General features: G+C 34.3%; 2 protein-coding genes across 2 annotated transcripts; both read left to right on the top strand.

Moving 5' to 3' along the window:
- Positions 1-14,325: 14,325 nt before the first annotated feature.
- On the top strand, positions 14,326-16,224 carry LOC126709323 (glyoxylate/hydroxypyruvate reductase HPR3-like). The gene is made up of 2 exons (XM_050409523.1): positions 14,326-14,831; positions 15,430-16,224. The coding sequence occupies exons 1-2, from the start codon at positions 14,397-14,399 to the stop codon at positions 15,952-15,954; spliced, it is 960 nt and encodes a 319-aa protein (XP_050265480.1). The 5' UTR covers positions 14,326-14,396; the 3' UTR covers positions 15,955-16,224.
- A 925-nt stretch (positions 16,225-17,149) lies between these two features.
- Positions 17,150-23,476, top strand: LOC126710088 (glyoxylate/hydroxypyruvate reductase HPR3-like). The gene is made up of 2 exons (XM_050410469.1): positions 17,150-17,756; positions 22,551-23,476. Exons 1-2 carry the CDS (start codon positions 17,259-17,261, stop codon positions 23,073-23,075), a joined length of 1,023 nt encoding a protein of 340 aa, XP_050266426.1. The 5' UTR covers positions 17,150-17,258; the 3' UTR covers positions 23,076-23,476.
- Positions 23,477-26,486: the final 3,010 nt, after the last annotated feature.

Here is a 26,486-nt window from a genome sequence, read left to right as displayed (position 1 = left end):
TTGAAAGTCCATTCCCTTGTGAGAGTATACGTGAGAGGGAATGAAATGATTAGGAGGGAACACTCATTCCTCTCTATTTCCTTAAAACTTCAAATGTTCATTCCCCCCGAAATTGAGATGAATGAAAGGGAATGAAATTAGATTTAATGAATTTTTTACTAAAACTCCCAAAATACCCCTATATATTCAACCATTTATTTTAAAATAGAGATCTAATAGTAATATTATTATAAAATGATTTCATTCCATTCCTCTATATTACTCTCAAATAAGATTACTTACATTCCATTCATTTTCATTCTTTTCCATTTCTTTATTATAAAACATCCAATCAAAATTACTTAATTCCATTCCATTCCATTCTTTTCCATTCATTTTCCCTTACTTAAATATACTCTATTCTTTTTTATTCTCTTATGATCATTCCGTTCCATTCTCTTATGAACTCCCAAACAAAGCCTAATGCTCCTACCACACACTCTACTTCTCTAAACACTTTGATAGGCCAAAAACGAATTGACCCCTTGTGATGGAATAATTGATTAATTAGCCAAGTTTTATAATTAATCAAATTAACATGTAAAAGTGTGGTAGCACAAACAAATTACCAATTAAACTAAGTATGCAGCGAAAAATAAATAACACGGTGATTTGTTTACGAATGGGGAAAACCTAACGGCAAAAACCTCATCGAGTGATTTTAAGGTCACCATTCCCGAAATTCCACTATTATCACAACAAATAGTTACAAGTAAAGGAATCTCAGTACCTTATACCAACCTACAATTGAACCCTTATCCCAATACCCAATTGGACTTGTTCTGTAGTGACAATTTCTCTTTTTGATGCACGGATCCCAATACGTGACTAACCAATTATGCGGATTCCAGTACGTGACTTCAATCACCAACTAGAGAAGGTTGTTGGCTGCAAAATTCTTCAGTTCATCCCAACAATGAAGATCAAGAAGATGCTTAGTCATAAAACCCTACGGTGCACAAACACAACAACTTCTTCACAAGAACGATGAACTAGGGCAAAACTGTGTCTCCAGTCACAATTTGCTTAAACAAACTTTGCTTAACACTTGTGCAACTTGTGAACACTTTGACGGCCCTTAAAATAATCTTTTTATGTGTCTAAGGTTGTGAGAAAAGAAAGCTCAAACACATAATCACGGATTAAAGTCAAAACAGAACTGAAAATCTGTTTTTCATAAACCTCGACAGATACCCTATCTGTTGAGCTGCTGTCGAGCCATGGGGCTGAACAGCTCTTTAAGCTCGATAGATGGCTAGCCGTCAAGCTAGCTGGTGAGTTTTAATGACAGGCTCTTTTCAGCTTGAATCTTAGACAGACTTGCATGACTTCAACACTTGATCTTGAAACAAAGTCTCTTGAAATATTAAACACATCCTAAATCTATCCAAATACAAGCAAAGTGCATTTTGTCAAAAGATTAGTCAATTACATAAAATAGTGACATATATTTCTAACAAGTGAATCACATATGTCCTAACAATCTCCTCCTTTGGCAATCCGTGACAAAACTACAACAAACAAATGAACATATGAGAGAAGTCATAAATCACTCAACTCATATTCACTTGTTAAATACAATCAAATCAATCCTAACACAAACTCTTGAAAAACTTTACAAGAAGAAAGTTTATGGCAAGAAGACTTTGACAACTTGTATTTCTGAAACATTTTAAACAAAACTCATCAAGGCATCTTTCTGTAAAATAGAAATAATAGATTGCATACAAGTAATAAAAACCATGTGTATAAAGAGAGAAAAGAAAAAACACATGCAAGGATAGGTGAAAGAACATACATCAACATATAAAGAAAATAAGTACAATGTATGTCAATAATGGTCACAAGACCTATATACAAGAATAAATGTATCTAAAATAGAGAAAAGAAAAAGATACAAAAAATCTTCACTACATCTCTCAAAAATATCAACATTCCCTCTAACAAAAATGTCTTATACTAACTCTCCCCCTAAGTATGAGTACTCTCAAAGCTAAAACTACTCTCCCTTTTTGTCACGAGTGACAAAGGGAAGAGTGTCAAGTAGACATCTCATCGGGAGAGCTAGCATCTCCATCATCATCATCAAAAGCATCATCGTCATCACCATTATCATCATTCTCATCTTCAAAATCAAAAGTCACAAGAGGAGGTGGAGGAGAAGCCTCAGGAGCAAAGCCACCCATGGTCAACTGCCATCATGCTATATGATCGACACAAATGTTCACCTGATATAACTCTGTAGAAAGTGTATCAAGGTGAGCATCCATGCGCTGTAGCTACGCCACGATGTCCCCTAGTGACATATCGCTCGAAGAAGAGGAGGAATGGATGTGGATGTGGATGGAGCAGATTGAGATGGAGCCAAATGGAAAGGAGGAGCTACTGAATCCAACTGTCGTGACCTAAACTGCGCCTTACTACGTTTAACGGTAGCGGTGTTTATGGCACACATGATAGAAAAATGGTCGGAAGAGGGAAAAGGAACAAAAAAATGACATAAATTCTGCGTGATAGCTGAAAGGAAAATGAGCTCATCACGGGTAGCCATATCCCTATACACATCTATAATAGAAACAGTGGCGACGTTAGAAATTTTTCCCAGGGTGTTCCTTAAGAAGCATAATTTTTTCTAGTGGCGGCTCTAGGAATTTTTCTCAAATGTATTGTTGTTTAGTTGTTTCATTAATTTGTTTGTCTTTTATAAACTATAATTTGTTATATTATTGTTTTATTAATTATAAAATTATTAATTGTTGTTTAACCTAACATAATTTAATTTGTTTGTCTTATATAAAGTATTGATTAATTAAATTATTAATTATTATTTATTAGTTGCTTTCTCCAATTATTAATTATTAGTTCCACCAACCTTCTTATTGAACTTTAGTCCTTAAGTGATGTATTATCTATGGCTAAATCACTCAATATTAATATCTCAAATTTAATTGTCAATGGGGATGCTACTAAAGTCATTGCTCTTGTACTTGCTACCTAACCTAGCTAATTGTGGATAGTTGTAGGATCATTTTTAAGCTTTCTAGGAAGTAAAACCTCAACACTGTTACATACTTACAGGGAAACTAATAGGATTGCTCACGCTCACGCCCTTGCTAGAATTAGCTATAGGTAGCCAAAATATTAACTCGATCTTGGGCTATTTCTGATCTTTTATCACCAAAAAAAAATTGCCCCCAAATGGGCCGAAACAAAAGGTACAATAAAACTTTGTTAGAGATTGGGCTGGGTTCAGGTAATTGGGCATTTGTATATGACCAAGATGCGGATTCTCTACTGGGCCGAGTCATTTTACAAACTAATCTCCAAATTCTCCACAAAATCCTCTAGTTTTTATTAATCCAATCCAATTCTAATCCAGCGGTTCTCATAATCAGGAAGCAAATCAAAAAACCCCACGTGCCGCCACCCCAAGTCAATCTCACAAAACCAACATAAACCACGCAACGAAATAATAACTCACACACCCTCATTTCCCTAAATCAACATCACTCACACTTACTCCACCCACCCACTAACTTTGTTTCTTTCTTCCCTATCTATCCTATTCATTCCCAGAAACCAAAACAGTTGCTCTCACTCGCGCTACTGCAATCGCAATCGCAATCGCAATTCTATGTCATGGCCTCCGCCTCCGTCGTTGACAATCACGACAACCACCGCCTCAAAACCCTGCCTCTAATCGATTTGGCAGGCGATCTCCTCTGTCCATTTCGTTGGTTGTTGTCATTCGTGGTTGTTGCATGACTTGCGTCTGTGAAGTGTTTGAGGCCCAATCTAATCTCAGTATATTAGGTTAGGTTTTTTTTTTTTTTTTTTTTTTTAGAATCCATGGGTTACTGGGTTTGCTACCATCTATTGGGCTTGCCATCCATTGTTTTTTTCTAGAGAATCCGTGGACTTCGCTTGCTCTGTTACAATTTTTTTTTTTTTTCAAATTTTAGTTCAAATATTTTTTTTTGGGCTTTTTTTTTTTTTTTTTTTTTTTCTTGAAAGTAGAACAAATAAAATATGTTTTTTTTAGGGTGTTCCTAATTTTAATTTGTGGGTGTTCCTAAATTTTTTTTAAGGATAAACAAATAAAAAATTTTAATTATTATATATAATTTTTTTTTCCAGTTCAGCGTGTTCTTGGGAACACCCTAGGATCAACGTGGCATCGCTACTAAATAGAAAGAATAAAATGTGAAGGAAAATCTATAGTGAGGTGCTCTAATAAAGAAAGCAAAAATCGAGCATGAGGCTCTGTGATAGAGTTGTAGTAAGAGAGTGGGTGCAAAACAAAAGTTATCACCATGTTTATGAATCTAGGACCTTTAGCAAAGGCCTTACATGGTGTAAACTAACGATCACCCCAGTTAGAAGGGCGCTCGTAGAAAGCAGAGATCATCTCATCTTTGGACATAGTCCTCAAACGATCACATCCGGGGTAGTTAGGATGCTCTACCCTTGAAACATGGAGCACATCCGCAACAAGCTGCGGTGTGACACAAATGCGCGTACCTCGAACGCAAGTATGAAAGAGAGGTACTGAATAATCGAATCCATACATGTTGGAGTAAAACTCCTGGATTAGCACGGAAGGAAAAATGATCAGGATGTCACACAGTGACTCCTAACCCCAACTGTGAATGACATTGGGTAGGTTAGTGTTGGCAAAGTTCGCCAAAATGACTTGGCGTTCTGAATGAACACCTTGTCGAAAGAAGTTCTTTGAGAAGTCCTTTCGAGCGTCCTCATCACAGAACTAAACAGAAGAAGGGGTGGGATCAGAAGATGAAGTGGAGGCCTTAGAACGCAAAAGGTTCTGGGATAGAGCAAATTTACATTTTGGTGCCATAGACACGACTAACGTAAACAAAAGAGAGAGGGGGAAGAAAAAGAAAATCAGAAAAGCTCCAAACAGTTCAAATATAGCAAGTATATTGAAAAAGGAGTATGTACGCATGGGGAATGCATGAACATGTGACATGTAAAAGAAATTGCATCATGGGCTCAGCCCAATCCAAACCTACCGGCACACAAGTAGTTCAACATGTATAACACGCAACTTAATGCATGGAAATACTATTATAATGCACATGGAATGCAATGCATGAAGGTTTAAGATCACATAAGCATAACCCAACCCAAAAATTTCAACAATAACTCATCAATTTTGAAAAATCCCAAAATTTTTCAAAAACCCCAAAAACTTAGGTTTCAAAACATGAAATGTATGAAGAATTGAGAGAAAAAGAGATCACACCAAGTGATTTGAAGCAAAGAAAGGCCGAAAATCACAAGGGTTGAAGATTTATAGAGAGAAGAAAGTGTTTGGAAGGTGAATAGGTGCGGATAGATCGAGAGAGATCAAGAAAATGAAAACCAAATCGCGAAGAACATATATATAGATCCTCAGTAATTCTTGACAGATAGAGGTGTCAAGAGGTGTTAAGCCATTTGTCGAGGAAGGTGTCGAGAAAAACAACGTCAATAGATGCAACTGTCGAGAAGGTGTCGAGGAACAAAGCAAAGACACAATAACAGAGTCTCGATCGATCCACCAACTGTCTAAAAGCTATCGAGGGTCCAGGAACTTTCCCAATCGATCCACCTAGCTGTCGAGGATCTATCGAGATTACGATAAGAAAAAGCTTAAGAGTTCAATAGATAGCCAGGTGTCGAGGAGGTGTTGAGATTGCTTAAAAAAAGGGTTTTTCAAGAAGGGAAAAACACAGATATGAATGCAATCGAACATGCAACTCAACCAAGGATCCAAACAACATTTTAAGCTTCTCAAAATCATCTTTCAACAACAATTTTAAGCACATAGATCCCAAAAACACACATACACACTAAACAAGTCTAACCAATTTTATATTTCAAAAACAAGTTAAGACAGTTTAGTGAGCATACATTAACACATGTAAAACCTTGTGATGGCCAAATCACATTATACCTACACATATATCAAGAGTAGCAAAGAATATTGCGTGTTGTGTATGAAAAATATCGCAAGATTGCATAAGTGTATACATGTTATGACGATCTGCTCACTTACTTAGTTGTGCATAGAGATGCTCATCTAAGCTACAAAAGATACAAAATTTAGAAAACTTTATTTCAATAGCCATCTAAGGTACACAAGTACCAATATACACAAACACACATTATTTTTGTATTTTTCTGATTTTTCAAAAAAAATTTTAATTTTTATAAGAAAAAAAAATAAACAAAACTGAAAACAAAACAAAAACATATTAAACAAAGCAAAGCATAAAACTAGACTGACTAAAAAAAAAACAAAACACACAAGTTATGCAAAACAAAAACACAAAGAGAGAGAAGCAAGTGATAGAATCACTTGGAACCTTTTTCCTTTCACACGCTGGAAGAACCTTTTCTTTGATTAAACCCTTGAATCAGCGGTAAGGAGGAAGAATTGAAACCGTTCAAGTTCGGAAGAAACATGAGAGCTTTGAGAAGATCTCCAAGAGGAGTAAGAGAGGATTGAAGTTGATTCTGGCTTCTAGATGCTATCATGCCGTTGCTCTGTTGAGTGGCTAACCACTTATAGCAATTTGGTCTAATGTGACTAGCAACTCCACAATGATGACAGAGATGCTGCTTCTTTTGTTTAGGCTTTTGAGAGTTAGCCTTCTTAGCCCTAGGGTTTTTAGCTTCCTTCTTATCTTGCTCAGGCAGTGCTCCTAAGATAGATTTACCCTTGTTTATGTTCTCACTAGCTAAATCAGTTTTAACATCATTGTTCTCAATTTCAACATTATTACTTGGAAGAACAAAAACAATAGTATTAGTAGAAGCAATATTAGAAGAAGAGAAACCATAATCTAAACCTATTCGATTAGAAGCAGATTTCTAAAGATTGAGCATCTCATCAAGTTTTGCACTTAAAGTCCTCTCCAATTGAGCTCTGACTTGGAATAGCTCCGCTTCAAGCTTCTTGGTCTTCTCAGCCAAGAAATTGTTCTCAAACCTCAATGCCCCAATAGTCTGATTGGCTTCATCAACCTTTGTGGAAAGCTCTTCTCGCTCAAGCTCTACATCACTAAACTTCTTGGAGGCCAACCTATACATCTTCTCATACTTCTCTAAGAATTTGTACAACTTTGCATAGGCTGTGTGGATATCATCTTGTTCATCCATCTTTTCAAACTTGGACTCCATCAATTCCTCTTCTTCTTCCACATCTTTAACAATCTCCTCAGTAGGATTGACAGTGGCAGTGAAGGCATTCAGGATTCCATCATGCTCATTGTCGGAATCATTAGGCTTAGTGTCACTCAAAGTAGCAACTAGTGCCTTACTCTTCCCAATGCTCTTAAGATATGTAGGACACTCCTGTTTTATGTGACCGAAGTCTTGACACCCAAAGCACTTAGGTTCTGCGGGAACAGTGTACTAACCGCCATCCTTAGCATCTTTCTTCCCTTTCTCTTGACTTTTGAACTGAGAAGAACTAGATTGCCTATGGTTCTTGTTGAAGCCCTTCCCATTTGCATTCTTCATGAATTTCCTGAATTGTCTAGTGATGTAGGACTTCATCTTAAAATCTTAATCGTCTGAAGACTCATCTGTGTCACTGCTTTTGGTTTTTAAGGCCATGCTTTTGCTCTTGCTCGTAAGTCTACATATTACCAACCAATTCTGTCAAAGGAATCTTGTCAATGTCCTTTAATTTCTCGATCATTGTAATCTTGGCATGGAATCTCTCAGGCAAAGATTTGAGCACCTTTCTCACAATCTTAGGTTCAGGAATGGTTTCCCCAAGATTGAAAACTGAGTTCACTATGTCCTTGAGCTTGGCATAGAACTTATTGAACGATTCATCCTCTTCCATCTTAATCTCTTTGAAGCTTGTAGTGAGCCTCTGAAACTTTGAATTCTTGACATGTTTAGTTCCTTCATAGGTTGTCTAGAGGATGGTCCATGCTTCCTTTGCAGTTTCAGTGGAGGATATCTTCCTGAATTCCTCATTAGTAACTACACTGAACAAAGCATTTAATGCCTTACTGTTGAAGTTTGCCGTCTTGATCTTGGCTTCATCCTAGTCGGCTAGCGCTTCCTTTGGCTTGGTCCAGCCTATCTCAACAGCTTGCCACACCTTCTCATCTAGAGACTGCAAGAAAGCTCTCATGCGTACTTTCCAATATGCATAGTTAGTGTCATTAAATAAAGGAGGTATGATTAAAGACTGTCCTCTATCCATGAAAAACAGGGGTCAATGGATCAACATAGCTAAGATTAAAACCTAATCAGAGTGTGCCTGCTCTGATACCACTTGATATGCCAAAAATGAATTGACCCCTTGTGATAGATTAATTGATTAATTAGCCAAATTTTATAATTAATCAAATTAACATGTAAACGCGTGGTAGCACAAACAAATCACCAATTAAACTAAGTATGCAGCGGAAAATAAATAACATGGTGATTTGTTTACAAATTGGGAAAACCTAACGGCAAAAACCCCATCGGGTGATTTTAAGGTCACCATTCCCGAAATTCCACTATTATCACAACAAATGGTTACAAGTAAAGAAATCTCAGTACCTTATACCAACCTACAGTTGAACCCTTGCCTGAATACCCAATTTGACTTATTCTGTAGTGATAATTTCTCCTTTTGATGCATGACTCCCAATACGTGACTAACCAATTGCGCGGATCCTAGAATGCGACTTCACTCACCAACTAGAGAAGGTTGTTGGCTGCACAGTTTTTCAATTCATTCCAACAATGAAAATCAAGAAGATTCTTGGTCATAAATCCTACGGTGCACAAACACAACAACTTCTTCACAAGAACAATGAACTAGGGCAAAACTGTGTCTCCGATCACTATTTGCTTGAACAAACTTTGCTTAATACTTGTGCAACTTATGAATACTTTGATGGCCCTTAAAATAATCCTTTTATATGTCTAGGGCCGTGAGAAAAGAAAGCTCAAACACATAATCACGGATTAGAGTCAAAATAGAACTGAAAATCTGTTTTTCATAAACCTCGACAAATAGGGTATCTATCAAGCTATTGTTGAGTCACGGGGCTAAACAGCTCTTTAAGCTCGATAGATGGCTAGCTGTCGAGCTTTAATGACATGCACTTTTCAACTTGAATCTTGGACAGACTTGCATAACTTCAACACTTGATCTTAAAACAAAGTTTCTTGAAGTATTAAATACATCCTAGATCTACCCAAATACAAGCAAAGTGCGTTTTGTTAAAGAATTAGCCAATTACATAAAATAGTGACATATGTTCCTAATAAGTGAATCACATATGTCCTAACACACTCTCTCTCTTTCTTTTTCTCCTTCTTCTGTCTTCTTTCTTCTTTCTTCTTTCTTCTTCTTTGGAATCTTTTTCTTTCTTTCTACTTCTTCTTTTTCTTTTGCTATTCTTTCTTTCTTCTTCTTCTTTTTCATTTCTTAAAAAAAAAAAACTCTTTCTCTTTCTCCTTCTCTCTCTCTCACTCAAATCGGTGCTCTCTTCAAATCTGAAAAAATCTCTCTACCAAGCCTCCATGGCTCAATACACTCACACTCCATGGCAGCAACAAGCATTCCATGGTAACGATGACTTGGGTTTTTGGTTGATTTGTATTTTGCCAAATGAATTTTTTGTTGTGTTTTATTTTGAGTTGATTTTGTTTTGGATTTGTGATGATTTTCATTAATTTTGGGTTGATTATGTTTGGATTAAATTAAAGTTGTAATGGGATGGTTGTGGTGGTGGTGTTGGTTGGTTGGTTGTGATGGTGGGTGGATGTTGGTGGTCGTCTTCTTCTTCTTGACATTGAAGAGAGGGTGAGAGAGAGTCTGACAAGGCAAGGGAGAGGAGAGAGAAAAAGGTTTAAAATAATAGGATAGAAAGCTACATGTAAATACACATGATTACTGTAGTAATTTTGCATATGAACAGTGTTATAGATGGATTGATGTGGATAGTTTTTGAGCAAAAATGTGTAAAAATGAACACTTTTTCTATTTTGCACTGATTAATGCAAGTGCTCTAACTCAAGTGAATTTTCCATATAAAGTTAAATTCATAATGCAAGTCTGTTTGGCATCAGCTTAAACCTAGTTTTTAGATTTTATCTTTTATATATAGTTTTTTAAAATTTCACTTTTTCTCACTTTTTTAATATACAAGAATACTTTAATACACTTTTAACAAAAAAATTTCAGTAAAAAGCTAAAAAAGCTATTCCCAAACAGACATATAAATATTTATAACAAATTTTAGGTTACAAATTGTTATTGATAAGTAATAATGAAATGTCAGTGGTGGGTCCAAATTAAAATCTTTTCATTCATAATTTATTGTGAAATTTTTGTGTACATACAACTACTCGAAGTTAAAAGAAACCTTTTGTGTGGGTTCTTCATTTTTTTTTTTAAAATAAAAAAAAGCACACAGGCCCATTGATGTGGATAGTTTTTGAGAAAAAATGTGTAAAAATGAACACTTTTTCTATTTTGCACTGATTAATGCAAGTGCTCTAACTCAAGTGAATTTTCCATATAAAGTTAAATTCGTAATGCAAGTCTGTTTGGCATCAGCTTAAACCTAGTTTTTAGATTTTATCTTTTATATATAGTTTTTTAAAATTTCACTTTTTCTCACTTTTTTAATATACAAGAATACTTTAACACACTTTTAACAAAAAAATTTCAGTAAAAAGCTAAAAAAGCTATTCCCAAACAGACATATAGATATTTATAACAAATTTTAGGTTACAAATTGTTATTGATAAGTAATAATGAAATGTCAGTGGTGGGTCCAAATTAAAATCTTTTCATTCATAATTTATTGTGAAATTTTTGTGTACATACAACTACTCGAAGTTAAAAGAAACCTTTTGTGTGGGTTCTTCATTTTTTTTTTTTTTTTTTTTTTTAAATAAAAAAAAGCACACAGGCCCAAGTAGCCCAAGTAAAGGAACAAGGATCTCGGGCCTGGTACTTTACGCTTTAAGGGACTAGGCTTGGTTCACTGCAGCTAAATTGGGCTGATTTCGAACCAAGTGGTGCACAAAACATGGATCCTACAACACATACATACTAACATACAACAAGCATATACGTATTGAACAGTAAGGAACAATAAATAATGAAATAACAAGGAAAAAAGAAAAAGAAAGTAAAGTAAAAAAGCGTTAGGAATCCTTAGGATAATATGGAGTGTTTCATTATTTCCTTAATTTTGTAATACATTATGCTTACTAGGACGTGTTACAAGGTCCAAATAAGTTCAAAAATCACAGACTTAAATGGCTTTTCAGGTCTCTAAAACTTGCGAAGTTTGAATCCCTTTGAATCCAAGTATATTCTCTAGTGACAGTTTTGAGGATCTCGGACGGTATTTTCCCTCTCTTTTTGAATTCTAATAGAGTTTGCTTAGTGATTTTACTCTAATTCCACTCTTTCTGAATGCCTTCACTATTTGCTGCTTCCTCTTTTATAGTGCCATCCTAGGGTTTCTAAGGTACCATTGATTCCTTTGATTTGCTCCCCAAGGTACCAGAACCAATGTTGTGTCAGCAACATTGGTGGATGATCCCTTCCTCATTCTTTATTACTTCCTTCTTTTGAGGTTCCCTCTTCAAAAAACCCCAGCGGACTTTCTCGTTCTAGGGGGTCCTAGAGGGCTGACCTTTGGTCTTTCTTTTTCTAAGGCTTCTAGATGCCACCTTTTCAGACCCACCTTTTGGCTGCCTTTCCCTTTGTCATTTTCCCAAGTGAGTTGATTCCTTCCCTCCAGATTGAAAGATCCCTAGTCACCTTCCTTCATGGTTCATCTTCCTGGGTTCCCCGAGGTACCAGACCCTTACTCATGGTTCAACACCTTTTTGTAATCATGGTTAGAAATCTACCCCAACTTATACCCTAGGGTCTTGAACCACAGACACCCCCTCCCTCTTTTTAAGTACCTAGGGAGGTGCCATCACACTAAAAATGTCTACAAAGTTAAAAGTAAGGCTATAAATGAACCAAGTTAATAAACAGATCGAACTTAGCTCAATAAAAACTCGTTCATGTTTGTTTGTTTATAAATGAGCCAAGCTTGAGCCTTAGAGGCTTATTTAATATTATTTAATAAATAAGTTGAACCTAGTAAAAAAAATTGTTTATGAACAAGCTCGTGAACAATAGGGCTCTAGAAAAACAAGCTACGCTTAAGCTGGTTTATGGACTTTGTAATAAGATTGATATGAGCTTGAAATATAAAAAAATATCTTACTAAACTTTTAACTAATTAGGAGTTAGGACCACGTATCTAAATCAAATGGGCTTAATAATATGCTCAACATGGGTTTAGTAATGTACTTGTATTGTATCTCAAGCTCAAAAACTTGATATTAAGCTTGAGTTTGAGCATAAGCTCGACTTGATTAATGAATCAAGTGAAGCTAAGCTAAGTTTAAGTTTAAGTTTTTGGACCAATTGACAAGTTCAAGATTAAACATAATATATATGTTTGGTTCAAACTCAAGTCAAATTTGAATATTTTATATTTGTTCTAATATTTGACAAAACTTATAATCCTAATTAAAAGAAACCCTTAAATTGATAAGCAAATTTAACTCAACTGCCACCCACAGGTTCTACACATTCACACAATCAAACTCAAAAAAAAGAAAAAAAGAGGGTTGAAACTTGAAACACACAATAGGGAGAGAAAAGTTTAGGGGCTGTTTGGATTGCCTATTTCCATAACTCAATTTTCAGTTTCCATAACTCATAACTCAAAAATGGTGGGACCTATAACTCAACATCCAAACGATAATTCTGTTTCCATCACTCAATTCTCTGATTTTTGAGTTATGAGTTATGGAAACTGAAAACACATTTTGGTTGTTTTCATTTTCCATAACTCATAACTCAATCGCAATATTGTAATTAAACACACATAGAGGGCCCACAAACAGTACCAGCCGCACCTTTTGATCACTTTTTACTTTTTTTTTTTTCCTTTCTTCTCCTGGGTTGGTTGTTTGGTTTTTTTTTTTTTTTTTTTTTTTTTTTTTTAGCTTCGGTGAGTTTGGGTACTGAAAACAAAAACCAAAAAAAAAAAAAAAAAGCTGCACCGGCTGACAGGTATGGACCCACAAATAGTCTGAAAAATATTGAGTGATGAAAATTGGGTGATGAGTGATGAGTGATGGAAATTGAGTGATGAAATTTTCTTATCCAAACAGCCCCTAAGTTCTTTTATCCCAAAAAAAAAAAGGGTAAGAAGTTCTCTCCCTATTCCTCCTTTTTTTTTTTTTTTTTTTTAAATTTATTTATAAAGAGGAAAGAAATGTATTTCTTCAATGAAATAGAGCAAAGCTAGAACATTATGATCGGTTTGAAATCTATTTATTTTGTTAAAACTGAAATTTTTTTACTGAAAGTACTATAGATAAAGGTAAAAGTTAGCTGAAATAGTACAATGTGACCTATGAATTATACAAAAAAGTGCAATAAGACTCTTAAATAGTAGTAAAAATAAACTAAATAGTAAAATAAATAAGTTGGCAAAAATAATTTTTGCCAAATGCACACTACTATTTAGGATCCGTTTATTTTGCTGAAACTAAAAACTTTTTACTGAAAGTACCATAAATAAAGATAAAAATTAACTGAAATAATACAGTAAGACCCATGAATAGTACCAAAAAGTGTAATGAGACCCATAAATAGTAGTAAAATAAGCTAAATTGTAAAATAAACTGATTTTTTAATTTTTACCAATCACACACTACATGTATGTTTGGATAGTACTGAAAAACACTTTTTAGCTGTGTCTCACGTTTTCTAATGGGTCTCGTGTACTGTTCATGGGATCTGTAAGTACATTTTTCAACAAAAACAACTTCAAAAGTGGGTCTCACGATACTAATTATATATTTAAAAATTATTTTATTATAGTGTTTTCAATAATAAACCGTATCCAAACACTCAACATCTTATCAGAAGATCAATCATTCTAGAATTCTTGCCAAATACATTCAAGGAGCCATCTTCCATACCAATTCAGCAGAAGTGCATAGCGCACTAAAATATCTGCCACTAAAATATGGCCGAGTCCCTTTCAAAAAAATTAATAAAAGCTTTCTACTTTGTATTTTTAAATTAAAAAAAAAAAAAAAAAAAAAAAAAAAAAAAAAAAAAAGGAACAGACAAACCCTTTTAAATCAATTCAAACTTTTACCTCTTATCAAAAAAAAAAAAAAATCTAACTTTTATCCATAAAAAAATCATTTAATAAACTTCTAACTATTTTTTTTTTTTGGAGCATTAATAAACTTCCCAACCTCATTTTCTCTGAACCATCCATGTTCCATCAATGGCTACCGAAGACAACGAAGTCGCAGACCACCGTCCTCTCGTCCTTATACACAGCCTCCCTTCATTCAAACTTCCACTACAAGACCGCTTGATCACCCACTTCCGCCTTTTCGACTCGCTGGCCTCGCCCGAGGCCTCCTCCGTACGCGCTCTCATCTGCGTCGGCCCCACGCCCGTCACCGCCGACACCCTCGACCACCTCCCTTCTCTGCGACTTGTCGTTGGCTCCAGCGCCGGCCTTGATCACGTCGACCTCGCCGAGTGCCACCGTCGTGGCATTGCCGTCACCAATTCCGGCGACGCTTACTCTGAGAACGTGGCCGATTACGCCGTCGCGCTTTTGCTCGATGTTCTGCGCCGAGTTTCCTCTGCTGACCGATTTGTTCGCTCTGGTTTGTGGCCTCAAATGGGAGAGTACCCACTTGGCCGTAAGGTTAGTTTTTATTTTTTTTATTTTTTATTTATTTTTATATGGGTTTTGTCATTTTTTAGCACATCTGGATTGGTGGCTTTTTTTGGTTAAAAACGACAAGTATAGTGAATGACACAAAAATACATGTTCATAGTTGCTGAGGTAGCATCTGGAGATTGGTGTTTAATAAAGTGAATGTTAAGGTTTTGTTATTGATTGAGAGGTGGTTAGCTGAGGCATGTCTCTGTGTCACTGTGTGGAACTTTTGTATAACATACAACTGAGATACGAAATACAGATCTAGATAAATTATGGTTGATTAGCTGGGATTTTCAGTGTGATGAGCTAGGAAAGATTGAAAAAGAGAAGCAAGGGTATATAATTCAAAGCTACTAACCTTGTAAATATATTCATTTAGCTTGAAAGAGCATAACTAGTATCTGTGTTTTGGGAATTGAATTCATTGTCATAGAAATGAAATTGTTATGAATCTGGGAACAGAGCTGTAGAATAGTGTTGCTACAAATCTGGTTGTATTCACTAGTTATACTTGCATCTTGATTAAACTTAAACATTATATTATCCAATCGGTTCTTATATGAATTGGTTATGACTACAGTTAGGGGGGAAACGAATTGGTATTGTGGGGCTGGGAAGTATTGGCTCTGAAGTTGCAAAAAGGCTTGTGGCATTTGGCTGCGCAGTTGCATACAACTCGAGGAACAAGAAGCCATCTGTACTATATCCTTACTATGCCAATGTCCATGACCTTGCTGTTAACAGTGATTTTCTTATTGTTTGCTGTGCGCTGACGAATGAAACTCACCATATAATCAACAAAGATGTTTTGACAGCATTGGGAAGGGAAGGGGTTATAATTAATGTTGGTCGCGGTGCTCTTGTAGATGAGAAAGAATTGGTGCAATTTTTGGTCCAAGGGGAGATTGGTGGTGCAGGTCTTGATGTGTTTGAGAACGAGCCTAATGTCCCAAAAGAGCTTTTTGCCCTGGACAATGTTGTGTTGTCTCCACATCTTGCTGTTTTAACTCCAGAATCCTTCGAAGCCTTGAACGAGGTGATTATAGCAAACTTGAAGGCTTTCTTTTCAAATAAGCCTTTATTGTCGCCTTTCCAGCAGGAATGAAGTAGTAATATGCACACAGGGTTGTATAATTGGAAGGTTTCCATTTGTATGATTGGTGTATTATTTTTTTCAAATAAGCCTTTGTTGTGGCCTTTCCAGCATGAATGAAGTAATAATATTCACATTTGGGTGTATGATTGGAAGGTTTCCATCTATATAAGATTATTAGATTAAAGACTCTTTAGAGGTCAAATTCAACAGCATGGTGAATATTAATGTATGTAAATCCTTATAAGGCAAAGAAATTGAAGATGAACTTGGAGCTTTTTAGTTTTGTTTTTGTAAAATTTAGAATGTAGATTGTAAGCCCCGTTTGGATAGCTCTTTGCTCCTCATGTTTGGCGTTTTTGCCCTTTTTTTTTTTTTTTTTGCGGACCAGCTCTTCTTGCACTGTTCATGTTCCATGAACAGTGCAAGTAAGCAAAGCTACAGTGTTAAAAGAGTGAATGGGGTTGCGAAAATCATTTTTTTTATTGTTTTCAGTTTTTAGTTTTCAGTAAAATAAGCGGTATTTAAACGCACACTACATGTTCAGAAAAATGTTTTCTTTTGTGGTTTCATGAATTATCAAATACGAGTCTCTAACAATAGTCTAAAGAAAAGGAGAGGAGGGATTTTGATTCTTAAATATGTGATTTTTTTAATGTTTTATTGTGTTTTTTAACGGTAATACAGACCTGGGTTACAACTAAATAATAGAGTTATGCTTAAGTGATAAAAAGTGAACATTTTTCAAAGCATTGATGGCAATGAAATTAGCCCTAACCATAAGTAAGTGATTTGTAATTATTTCTATAAAAAATTGTAATTATTTTTATAAAAAATAGTTTCACGAACTTTGTATTGCTAAAAATTATATATAATTTTTACTACAAAATTAACTATTTATATTATTAATAACTTACAAATAAAAATTTAATATCCTATAAATTTATATAAATTCAATTTTTAGTATATATATATATATATATATATAAATTGAACCTCTTATTCATGAGCGTGTTCGCTAACACAATATTTTGTTTGAATTCATATTGTTTAATGGTGGAGTTAAAACCTATGTTATGCCTGACTTTGGTTAAGTTGGTTTTTTATTTTATTTTTTATTCATATTTCAAGGAAGGCTTGATTTGTTAAATAAACCATCATAAACAAATTTAATGATTTTTATAATTCATTTTCTCCATTTGATGAATAACTCAGTTTAAAGCTTGCCCACCATTAATAAAATACAATCGTTAAAACCACTGCAAATTAAAGAATCCAGTTGACCCCCCCAAAGCAGCAAAGCCTTGCATCAATCAATGGCTACCAAAGAAGAACAGCCGCAAGTCTTGGAAAACAAAGAAGAACCAAAGGAGGATGGTGAGCTACCCTTAGTTGTTGTGCTTCGTTCCAAAAACTTCAACCTTCCCCTCGAAGACCGCTTACCGAGTCATTTCCACCTACTTGACCCAAATGACTCGCCTGATGAGTCGACCGAGTCCTTCCTGTCTCGCCATGCCCACTCGGCTCGTGCCTTACTCTGCGTGGGCTTGATCCCTCTCACTGCTGACACCCTTGGTCTCCTCCCTAGCCTGGAACTCGTGGTTGGGTCCAGCGCTGGTGTTGAACACATTGACCTTCACGAGTGTCGCCGTCGTGGAATCATGGTCACCGGTGCTAGTGCTGCCTTCTCTGAGGACGCAGCTGACTATGCTGTGGCACTGTTGATTGATGTTCTGCGTCGAATATCGGCCGCTGACCGTTTTGTTCGAGGCAGGTTATGGCCTGTGAAAGGAGAACATCCACTCGGTTTCAAGGTTTGTTTTTGAATTTGTTGTTTCTCAAATAAACAAATAAAAAAGTTTTTACCATTTAAATTCTTCTTATATATTTTTATTAGATATGAATTTTGAAATTTTAGATGGTATGTTTTTATTATGTCCTCCATATTCATATTTGTAAAGTTAAAATAAAATCAAAAAATCAAAAATTATATTATTAATCAAATGTTTAAATATTAAGTTTTTGTAGTATAGAATTATGCATTAAAAAAAATAATTAATTGATTGAATAGTAAATAACATTTAATTTGAATGAAATTTGATATTTGTGTTAAAAATATAAACAAAATGCATTAGATTTTCAAAATTCACATCCAAATATCTAATAAAAAGACATAGGAGGAGTTTGAAGGGTTTGAGAGGTATGTTTAAGACTAGCTTTAGTGGCGGCTCTAGAAGCTTTTTTCAGGGTAGTTATTAAGAAACTTAAATTATACAAAATCTAATAAAAATAAAACTTCAGACAAAAAAAGAAAAAGAAAAAAAAGGAAGGTAAATACATAGTCTTACAATTGCCTTATATAAATTTACTTATTTTGAAATTGTTACATGATAGTCTTATTATTAAAATGGTACAAATTACATATCTTTCAAAAAAATTCTTGGACTTTTTTATTTTATTTTTAAGGACCTAATATATTATTAAATGGACTAAAGTTTGGCTACAAGCTTAAACTTAGCTGTAGTCTAAAGTTACAACTTTCACTAAACAAATTAATTCAGCTACATATTTTGAAAATTTAATCGTTGAATTGCATGTTCTTAAAATACATGTCAAATTTCATGTCAATCAGATGTTATTTACTACTCAATTTATAAACTTATTTTTAATGTATAATTTTAGACTACAAAAACTTAAAATTTTAAAATTTAATTGATAACATAACTATTGATTTTTCATTTTATTAAAATTTTGTAAGTATAGAAGATGAGGTTGTAAGAAGAAAATATAATACATTGGTGGATTTGTCAAAATTTACATCTAATAAAAATAATATTGAGAAGAGTTGTAGCCTTAGTTTACAATTAAATTTGTTGCCAAATTTTGTCCAAAGTGTAATTATGTGTCAATTTGGGAATAACTTATTTAGCTTTTTGCTGATTTTTTTTTTCCTAAAAAATGTGCTATAGTATATTTGTACTTTGAAAAATTGTGAAAAAATTAGATATGGCAAAATGGTTGGGTTGAGTCGGGTTCGGGTTATGGGTCAAATGGGTCACGGGTCAAAAACGAGTCATTTTAATCAAGTTAAAAATGGGTTCGAGTCAATCGGGTTGCGGGTCGGGTTGGGTTGGGTTGACCTATATTTTTCACATGATTTTTTTTTTTTTTTTTTTAAGAAAACAACATGTATTTGCCATTTGGAAAGTTATGCAACAAATTACTTGATATAAAGTGCATTATTTTGAATTCACCACTTATATCAAGAAAGAACTCAGTTAAACTTATTAATACTTATTCAATAATTTTAAAATTATACAAATCCTAACATTGCTATCTAAAACAAAATAACACAAAGATAAGTAAAACAAATACACAAGTTTTATTTCTACACAATATCAACATCCCAAAACATAAAACAAAATTACAAATGACTTATTGGATAACTCATATGATAAAGAATAAAAACATATAAGAAATTTAGAATCTTGGAAATTAATTTTATAATTTATTATTAATTGTGATTAATGCTCTATTTCAATTTGAGATATACATTAAAGTTTGATTGCTTACTTATTTATACATGGTCATTTTTATGAATATCATATCATTGTTAAACAACACATACTCTAGGAAATATCATAATTTATTTTGAAAAATCGTTTATTTTGGATCTAAATTGTTAAAAAATAGGTCCAGACATTCATAATTTATGCTAATTTGATACTTTGACTTTACTATTTTCACACTTGTGAATGTTTCTCACACATGTCTACAATTTTAAATCTATGTTTTTAACTCTACAGATTATCTTGGCATGTACTTTGCTATTTAATATCTACAAATCTTTACTCATTATAGAATGCTCAACCACATGCATTTATCTTTTAATTAATTTGCATGCAATTATGTAAATGTATCAATTATTTCCTTAAAGTTTGTGAGAGTGCCCTTTTCGTGACACTCAAGCCCAAGGATCCCGGGCCTAAATGAAAAGGAGGATTTGGTGGACCGGGCCTTGACTCACCGCAGCTAACGAGCTGTTTAAGAATCAAGTGAAATGTAGAGAACACTCCTGACAATATAAAGAAAATGACAAATAAGGATATCGAAGAGTGCCAAAAATTAACAAGGTAAATTCAGAAGGAAAGAGACAGGATTAGCAAAGCGATAAAAATTAGTGCTGTGGGGATCCTGGGAAATATGAAGCAATGTTTCATTAATACATTATCTGTTTGATTACAGAAAGCTCACTAGGACGTGATACAAGGTTCAATCAAGCTCAAAAATTGCAGTCTTGAATGACTATTTCAGCCTTTAAAACTTGCAAAGTTTGATTCTCGTTGAATCCGAGTATGTGCAATAGTAGCTTTTACAGGATACCGGGAAGCAATATTTGTTTTTCCCTTAATATTTTCTCTTCACTCTCGATTTTTCTGATAGTTTTTCTAGAGAATTTCTTCTTTCTTATGTTTCTCCCTTTTTCGCTGCCTCCTTCTTCACAACCCATCCCCTCCTTTTATAATGGAGTTTTCTGGGCTTCCCGGGGAACCATTGGTTCCCTTGTTTTGCTCTTTTGCAAACAGAGCATGTCATGTCCCCATCGTCTCGATAAGTCCCTTTTCCGTTTCTTCTCATTCTTTCCTTCTCTCAGTTCTGATTCTTTTGAAAGCTTTCGGTTGGCCATCTTCTTTGGGACGTGCTGAGGTATGCCCTTCTCGGCATCCCCATTTCTGGCGTCTTCCACTTTTCCTTTTCTTTCCTATTTGGGCGGAATCCTGTTCTGCCATTTTTGAAAGTCGTTTGTTATCATTCTTCTTCCCTGTCTTGGTTCCCCGAGGCCTTTTCTGTCTGTGCCATGAGAGGTCGCTCGCGTTTTGCTTTTATTTCTTGTTTTCTTCTTCTGTCTTCTTTCTATCGATCTGTCCCATTCTTCCTTTTTCTTTGTGCCTGAAGGGATCCGTGCTTATTGATGGTTCCTGAGGATCCTTACTTCTTATACTTTGTCGTGATCCTCCTTTTTTGGATGCTTCTTTTTTCTGGGCTTCAGGATCCTCTGGGCCTTTCTTTTATTCCCTCATGGGTCTCCCGTATCTATTTCTTTGGGCTCAGCTTGAATTTTCCTTTTGGGCTGGACTTGTTCTTTTTTGGGCTTATTTCACTATGACCCTTTTTTTTAGACCTCAACAAAGTTCATAATAAACAATTAAACCAATATTATCTTAATTTTACTATTTTTTTACCAAAAAAAAAAAGTTTTAAAAAAATGATTCGGGCTCGAGTCGGGGGTCGAGTCGGGTCGGGTCGGTTCGACTTGCAAAAACATGGGTTGTGTCACGGGTCAACCCGTTTTTGCTTTGGGTCAAGTATTTTTCGGGTTGGGTCGGGTGGGGTCAGAAAATTCTGACCTATTTTGCCATGTCTAGAAAAAAAAGAGTTCTAAAAAGCTATATATTAAAACTAAAAGTTAGAGCTTATAGGCTCTAGCCAAACAGTTGAGCAAAATCATAAATTTTTTTAAATTTATACATAATAATTATTATTTTTTCCAGGTCAGGATGGTCTGTGACCACCGGGAACCTAACATTGACTAGCTTATAAGTTAACTTTTTCTTTTTTAACTTTTATGTACAATTTTTTAAAACAGTAAAACTTTTTTTTCCCTACTTTTTCAAAATATAATAATACTTTAGTACACTTTTAGCCAAAAAAAAATTTCAGCAAAAAGTTAAATATGCTATTTTCGAGACGGATGCATTGTATGCTAGTGTTGTTTCCAAATCCGTACCATTGATGGGTTAGTAGGGTTATATTTTGTAGGATAAAGCAAAATAAGGGGTATTCAAACACATCGGTGTGTTTGGATACTGCTTATTTTGCTGAAACTGAAAAATTATTACTGAAAGTATTATAGATAAAGGTAAAAGTTAATTGAAATAGTATAGTAGGACCCATGAATAGTAGAAAAAATAAGCTGAATAGTGAAATAATTTTAATTTTTAATTCTAACCCAAATGCACACTACAATGTTTGAGAGGTCACACTATTTAATATTGATGGATGGAAAATGGACTGATTTAGGGAACATGTCTTCCATTTCAAGTGAACAGTGAAGATTTTATGACACATGATACACTTTAAATTTATAATATCTTTTTTTTTTTTTTTTGATATATATAATATCCAAATTTTAGATTCGTAAATCTAATGATTAGAATCATAAAATGAATCTATTTTAAATGGAGAGGATGTGACTAAGTGTAACTCCCTTTAGAACTTCAAAATTCATTAAGAGGATTTAAAGAAGTTATGGATGTACTTGCCCAAAAAAACAATGTATAAAGAAAGTTATGGATGAGTGGCCATTGCTTTGTGGATTAGGATTTTGAATAGCTGCAGATCTGGTTGTTAATTGAATCTTCCATATGTGGAGAACACTGTTCCAATTAACAATATCAAGGTTGGAGCCTTGGAGGTGCTCCTATGCTGCACTTTTTTGTTGTTGTTGAACACATGCCTTTTCTATAATTGTTTTGATTAGATCACTTGTGCATCTTTTTGAAGAATTTTGTGTAATTAAATTCTCTTCAACATCACTATGGTTTCAGTTAGGAGGAAAGCGAGTTGGGATTGTGGGGCTGGGAAATATTGGTTCCCAAATTGCCAAAAGGCTCGTGGCCTTTGGCTGCAGCATTGCCTACAACTCAAGGAAGAAAAAGCCATCCGTTCCATTCCCTTACTATGCAAATGTCTGGGACCTTGCGGCTAATAGTGATGTCCTAATTGTTTGTTGTGCGCTCACAGAGGACACTCACCACATAATCAACAGGGATGTCATGACAGCACTGGGAAAGGAAGGAGTGATAATTAACGTTGGACGTGGACCTCTTGTCGATGAGAAGGAACTGGTGCAGTTTTTGGTGCGAGGTGAGATTGGTGGTGCAGGTCTTGATGTGTTTGAGAATGAACCTGATGTGCCGAAAGAGCTATTCAAATTAGACAATGTTGTGTTGTCTCCGCATTGTGCTGTTGTGACCCTAGAATCCTTTGAAGCATTGCAGGATCTGGTGATGGCCAACCTTAAGGCATTCTTTTCAAATAAACCTTTGGTGTCACTTGTTCAAAGTGAATAACAAGACTATCAAATCATTTCCACTTTTTGTGCAATGGTTTGACACAAACGTCTTGTATTTTCAGTTTCAAGTGATCATTTTTTTAGCTTCAAGTTCTTGAATCATAACAAACACAAAGTTGCTGAAAACTTTGTGCATTTCCTGTATTGGCATTGCCTTCTTTTGTAGGCTGCTTTTAGCGCTATTTTGATTTCAAGTGACTTCCCTTGAGCTGGAAATAAAGGGCTCATAAAGTCTAGATGGGAAAATAGGAAGTTGGGTTCCTCAGACGTGTATAAGTGTAAATGTTCTCCAGCCATTTACATAAAATCACTCGGTATGTTTTCCAAATTCTGTTTTAACCCTAACGTGTTCTAAATGTTCTTGAGACCAAGGGTGGAGCGAGAGGGTTCGAGTGCATGTGTGTAAGAAAATTTATTCTGGTAGGACCTCAAATTCTTAATATAGTAATTTATTTTCATTCAAAAAAATTTATATAATAAACAATAAAATTTTGCAAATAATTAATAACATAAATTTATGTAAGTTATCTTTGTTGTCTATCTAGCTATTACTCTCTTTTTTTACCCAATTATAAGAGGTATTTTGAATTTGGAAAAAAATCGGAAAAAAAAAACTTATTCAATCAAAAAATTATTAACACATAAATAAAATATAACAAATATGTTATTTTTTGACGGTATTATTACATTAAATTTTCACTTAATATACATTTGAACGACTTTATATATTTCATATTGATCTCAAATACTATATTCGAGTGTGCGCATGTGTATGAAAATTTTGCTCTGCCATTGCTTAAACCAATTGAAAAATCTTGATTTAGACCCCTAAGAGCATCTTCAATGGCTTCTTTAAAGCCAATTTTAGAGAGAAAACACTCCAAAACCCACTCCAACAGCTTCTCCATTTCCATTTTTTAGATTAGAATTGTTACAGTTCTTCTCTACAAGTAGAGAACACTATAGCATTTACTGTTTACACTTCAAATGTTTTTTTCTATTATAATAATCAGCTATTGAATAAAAAAATGTTGGAAGATGTGTAATTGTTAAAAATAGAATAAATAATGAATGAAGAAATAATATTTAAATGAGATGGAGAAAAGGATAGAGAATCTATTGGAAAGTGTATTTGATAAAAGTAGGTAGGTAAAAGCTAAATATCACTGTTCATTGTCCAAACAGTACAAAAATTTAGATAAGTTGTTGAAGATGCTCTAAGGGGCACGTGTCCATTTAGACCCTTTTATCAGTAATGATACCAGGTTTATTTGATAAGACTCATAAATTCTTTATTTATTTTTTTTTAGAAACAAAAACACACAAGGGAGAGGGAAAAGAGTTTTAACATAATGACACACCACAACTCTACTCAAAAGTCATGGTAACTTTTAAGGAAGGGTGAGACAAATTATATTACACACAACACACTCTCTTAAGCAATGTGGGACAATTACTCATTCCTTTTTTTTAGAAACAAACACACACACGCATAAGGGAGAGAGAAAAGGGTTCTAATACAAAAACACACCACAAGAGACAATTACCTTGTGTTCCATTGAATTGATAGTGGTCATATGTTGATCTGTGAATCATTGTGCTTTACTTGATTTCTGAGATTCCAGATTACTTCAAGTGTGAAAGCAATTTGAGCAGTACATTGTTCTTGTAAAGAATTTGTAGGAGAATCCAAATTTGGAAAGACTAAGGGGGTCCAGCAATAACTTCACAATATCTTATAGGGAGAATCTCAGATCTCAAAGCCCCATAAGCTTCCAAACCAAATATCCCTGGCAATGTGGCATTTGAAGAATAAATGAATGTTATGTTCTACTTATTCCACACAAAGTAAGGGGAAATTACCAGCAATTGCAATCTCAGAGCTATGTTCTGTTTTGGGGGTAGGATGCCTGTTGGGATTTCCATAGACTTTTCCAATTAACCCGTGCTTACATTTATGATTTACCCTATGGTCTTGACTTGTCACATTTGCTGATATAAAACAAAACTTTCCTTTGGGTCCCTAATTTATATCAGTCAATCTTGTCTTGGTGAGGAAGGGATGACAATCTTCTTCTTAATAGCTTCCACAGATTTAGCATCAAATAGCTCCACCAATCTCTCAATGTTTACAATCTTGAAAAAAAGAGGCTTGATACCATCATGGGATTGCATATTATGGAGGTATGTTTAAACTTTGTTTTGTATCCATTAGGCCATGGGACCCAAGGATCCTTCTACTGTTCCACATATCAATTGAAAGCCTTACGGGCGGCTCTTGCCTTTAGGAGAGTTAGAAAACTGCCTAAAGCTCCCAAACTTTAAACAATTAAGTTTTTTTTTTTTTTTTTGAGAGTGATTAAACAATTAAGTTAGTTCTTTGATTTCCTCCACCCTCTCCCAAAAAATATATATTTATTTATTTATCCATAAAATGAATAAATCAAACCTCCAATTAGAGCCAAAATATATAAATATATATATATATATATATATAAAGAAAGAAAAATTAATTCTCTTTTGACATATATATACCTCCCCCCCCACCCAAAAAAAAAAAAAAAAACACTAAAACCTCATTTTTTTTGGTACACATCTGTGAAAAAAAAAAATTATTTTCTTAATATATATATATATATATATATATATATATATTCTTTTGTATTTGCTGTTACTGAATTTGATTTAGTAGTCTTGCGTTGATTTGCCACTCCATTGCTTTAGAGTTTAGATTGTCTTTGTTTGTTTCTTTAGTACTGATGAGTGAGAATTTCTAGTCTGCCCAAGCTTTACTACTTTAGTCTTCTTATCCATGAAGATGAGTAGTGGACCTCTTTTATTTGGTCCACAATCCTCTCCACATACCACATGTTTCACCATATTAAAATCATTTTTCTTTTTTCTTTTTTTGGTTCAAGCAAAATTTTTTGTCCTTTTAATTTTTTAAATAATAAATTAAGTTTTGTGAAAAATAAAATGTCAAATATATATAATTAATTACTACTAAATTAATTTATAATCAAAATTAACTTATGAAAATATAATTTCATTATAATTTTCTAGTATTTAATTTTTTTTTGTTGTATTGTATTATTTAATCCAATTTATTGAGTGATTTAATAAATACATAATTTCATGGTTAAGTGGAGCTATAATTGTACATTTTATGAATCAGGTTCTATTATTCTATTGTAGGGACACGATTTTTAACGACACAATGATGACGTTGGGCTCGTGTGTAAAGGGCCCGAACAATATGATTTGTAGAGAGTGGATTTGGAAAGGCCTGCCTTTGGGCACTGGGTTTCGGTCTGGTCCCGGTTTCGTGAGCGATCATACAAAGATGAGTTTGGACTGCATAGCTGAGCCTTGCATCAATGTAGTTTGAAAGGTTTGACTCCTCGGAATT

This window comes from Quercus robur, chromosome 12 (genome assembly GCF_932294415.1).
Source record: "Quercus robur chromosome 12, dhQueRobu3.1, whole genome shotgun sequence".
NCBI lineage: Eukaryota > Viridiplantae > Streptophyta > Magnoliopsida > Fagales > Fagaceae > Quercus > Quercus robur.
Note: the sequence above shows the minus strand (reverse complement) of the source record. Positions and strands in the feature narration are given on the sequence as shown.

What these genes read in the sequence shown, in the direction of transcription:
- LOC126709323 (XM_050409523.1), top strand. Translation starts at nt 14,397, where the DNA reads ATGGCTACCGAAGACAACGAAGTCGCAGACCACCGTCCTCTCGTCCTT. An exon ending in AGTACCCACTTGGCCGTAAG is followed by an intron (nt 14,832 to 15,429) that starts GTTAGTTTTTAT and finishes TTATGACTACAG; the next exon opens with TTAGGGGGGAAACGAATTGG.
- LOC126710088 (XM_050410469.1), top strand. Translation starts at nt 17,259, where the DNA reads ATGGCTACCAAAGAAGAACAGCCGCAAGTCTTGGAAAACAAAGAAGAA. An exon ending in AACATCCACTCGGTTTCAAG is followed by an intron (nt 17,757 to 22,550) that starts GTTTGTTTTTGA and finishes CTATGGTTTCAG; the next exon opens with TTAGGAGGAAAGCGAGTTGG.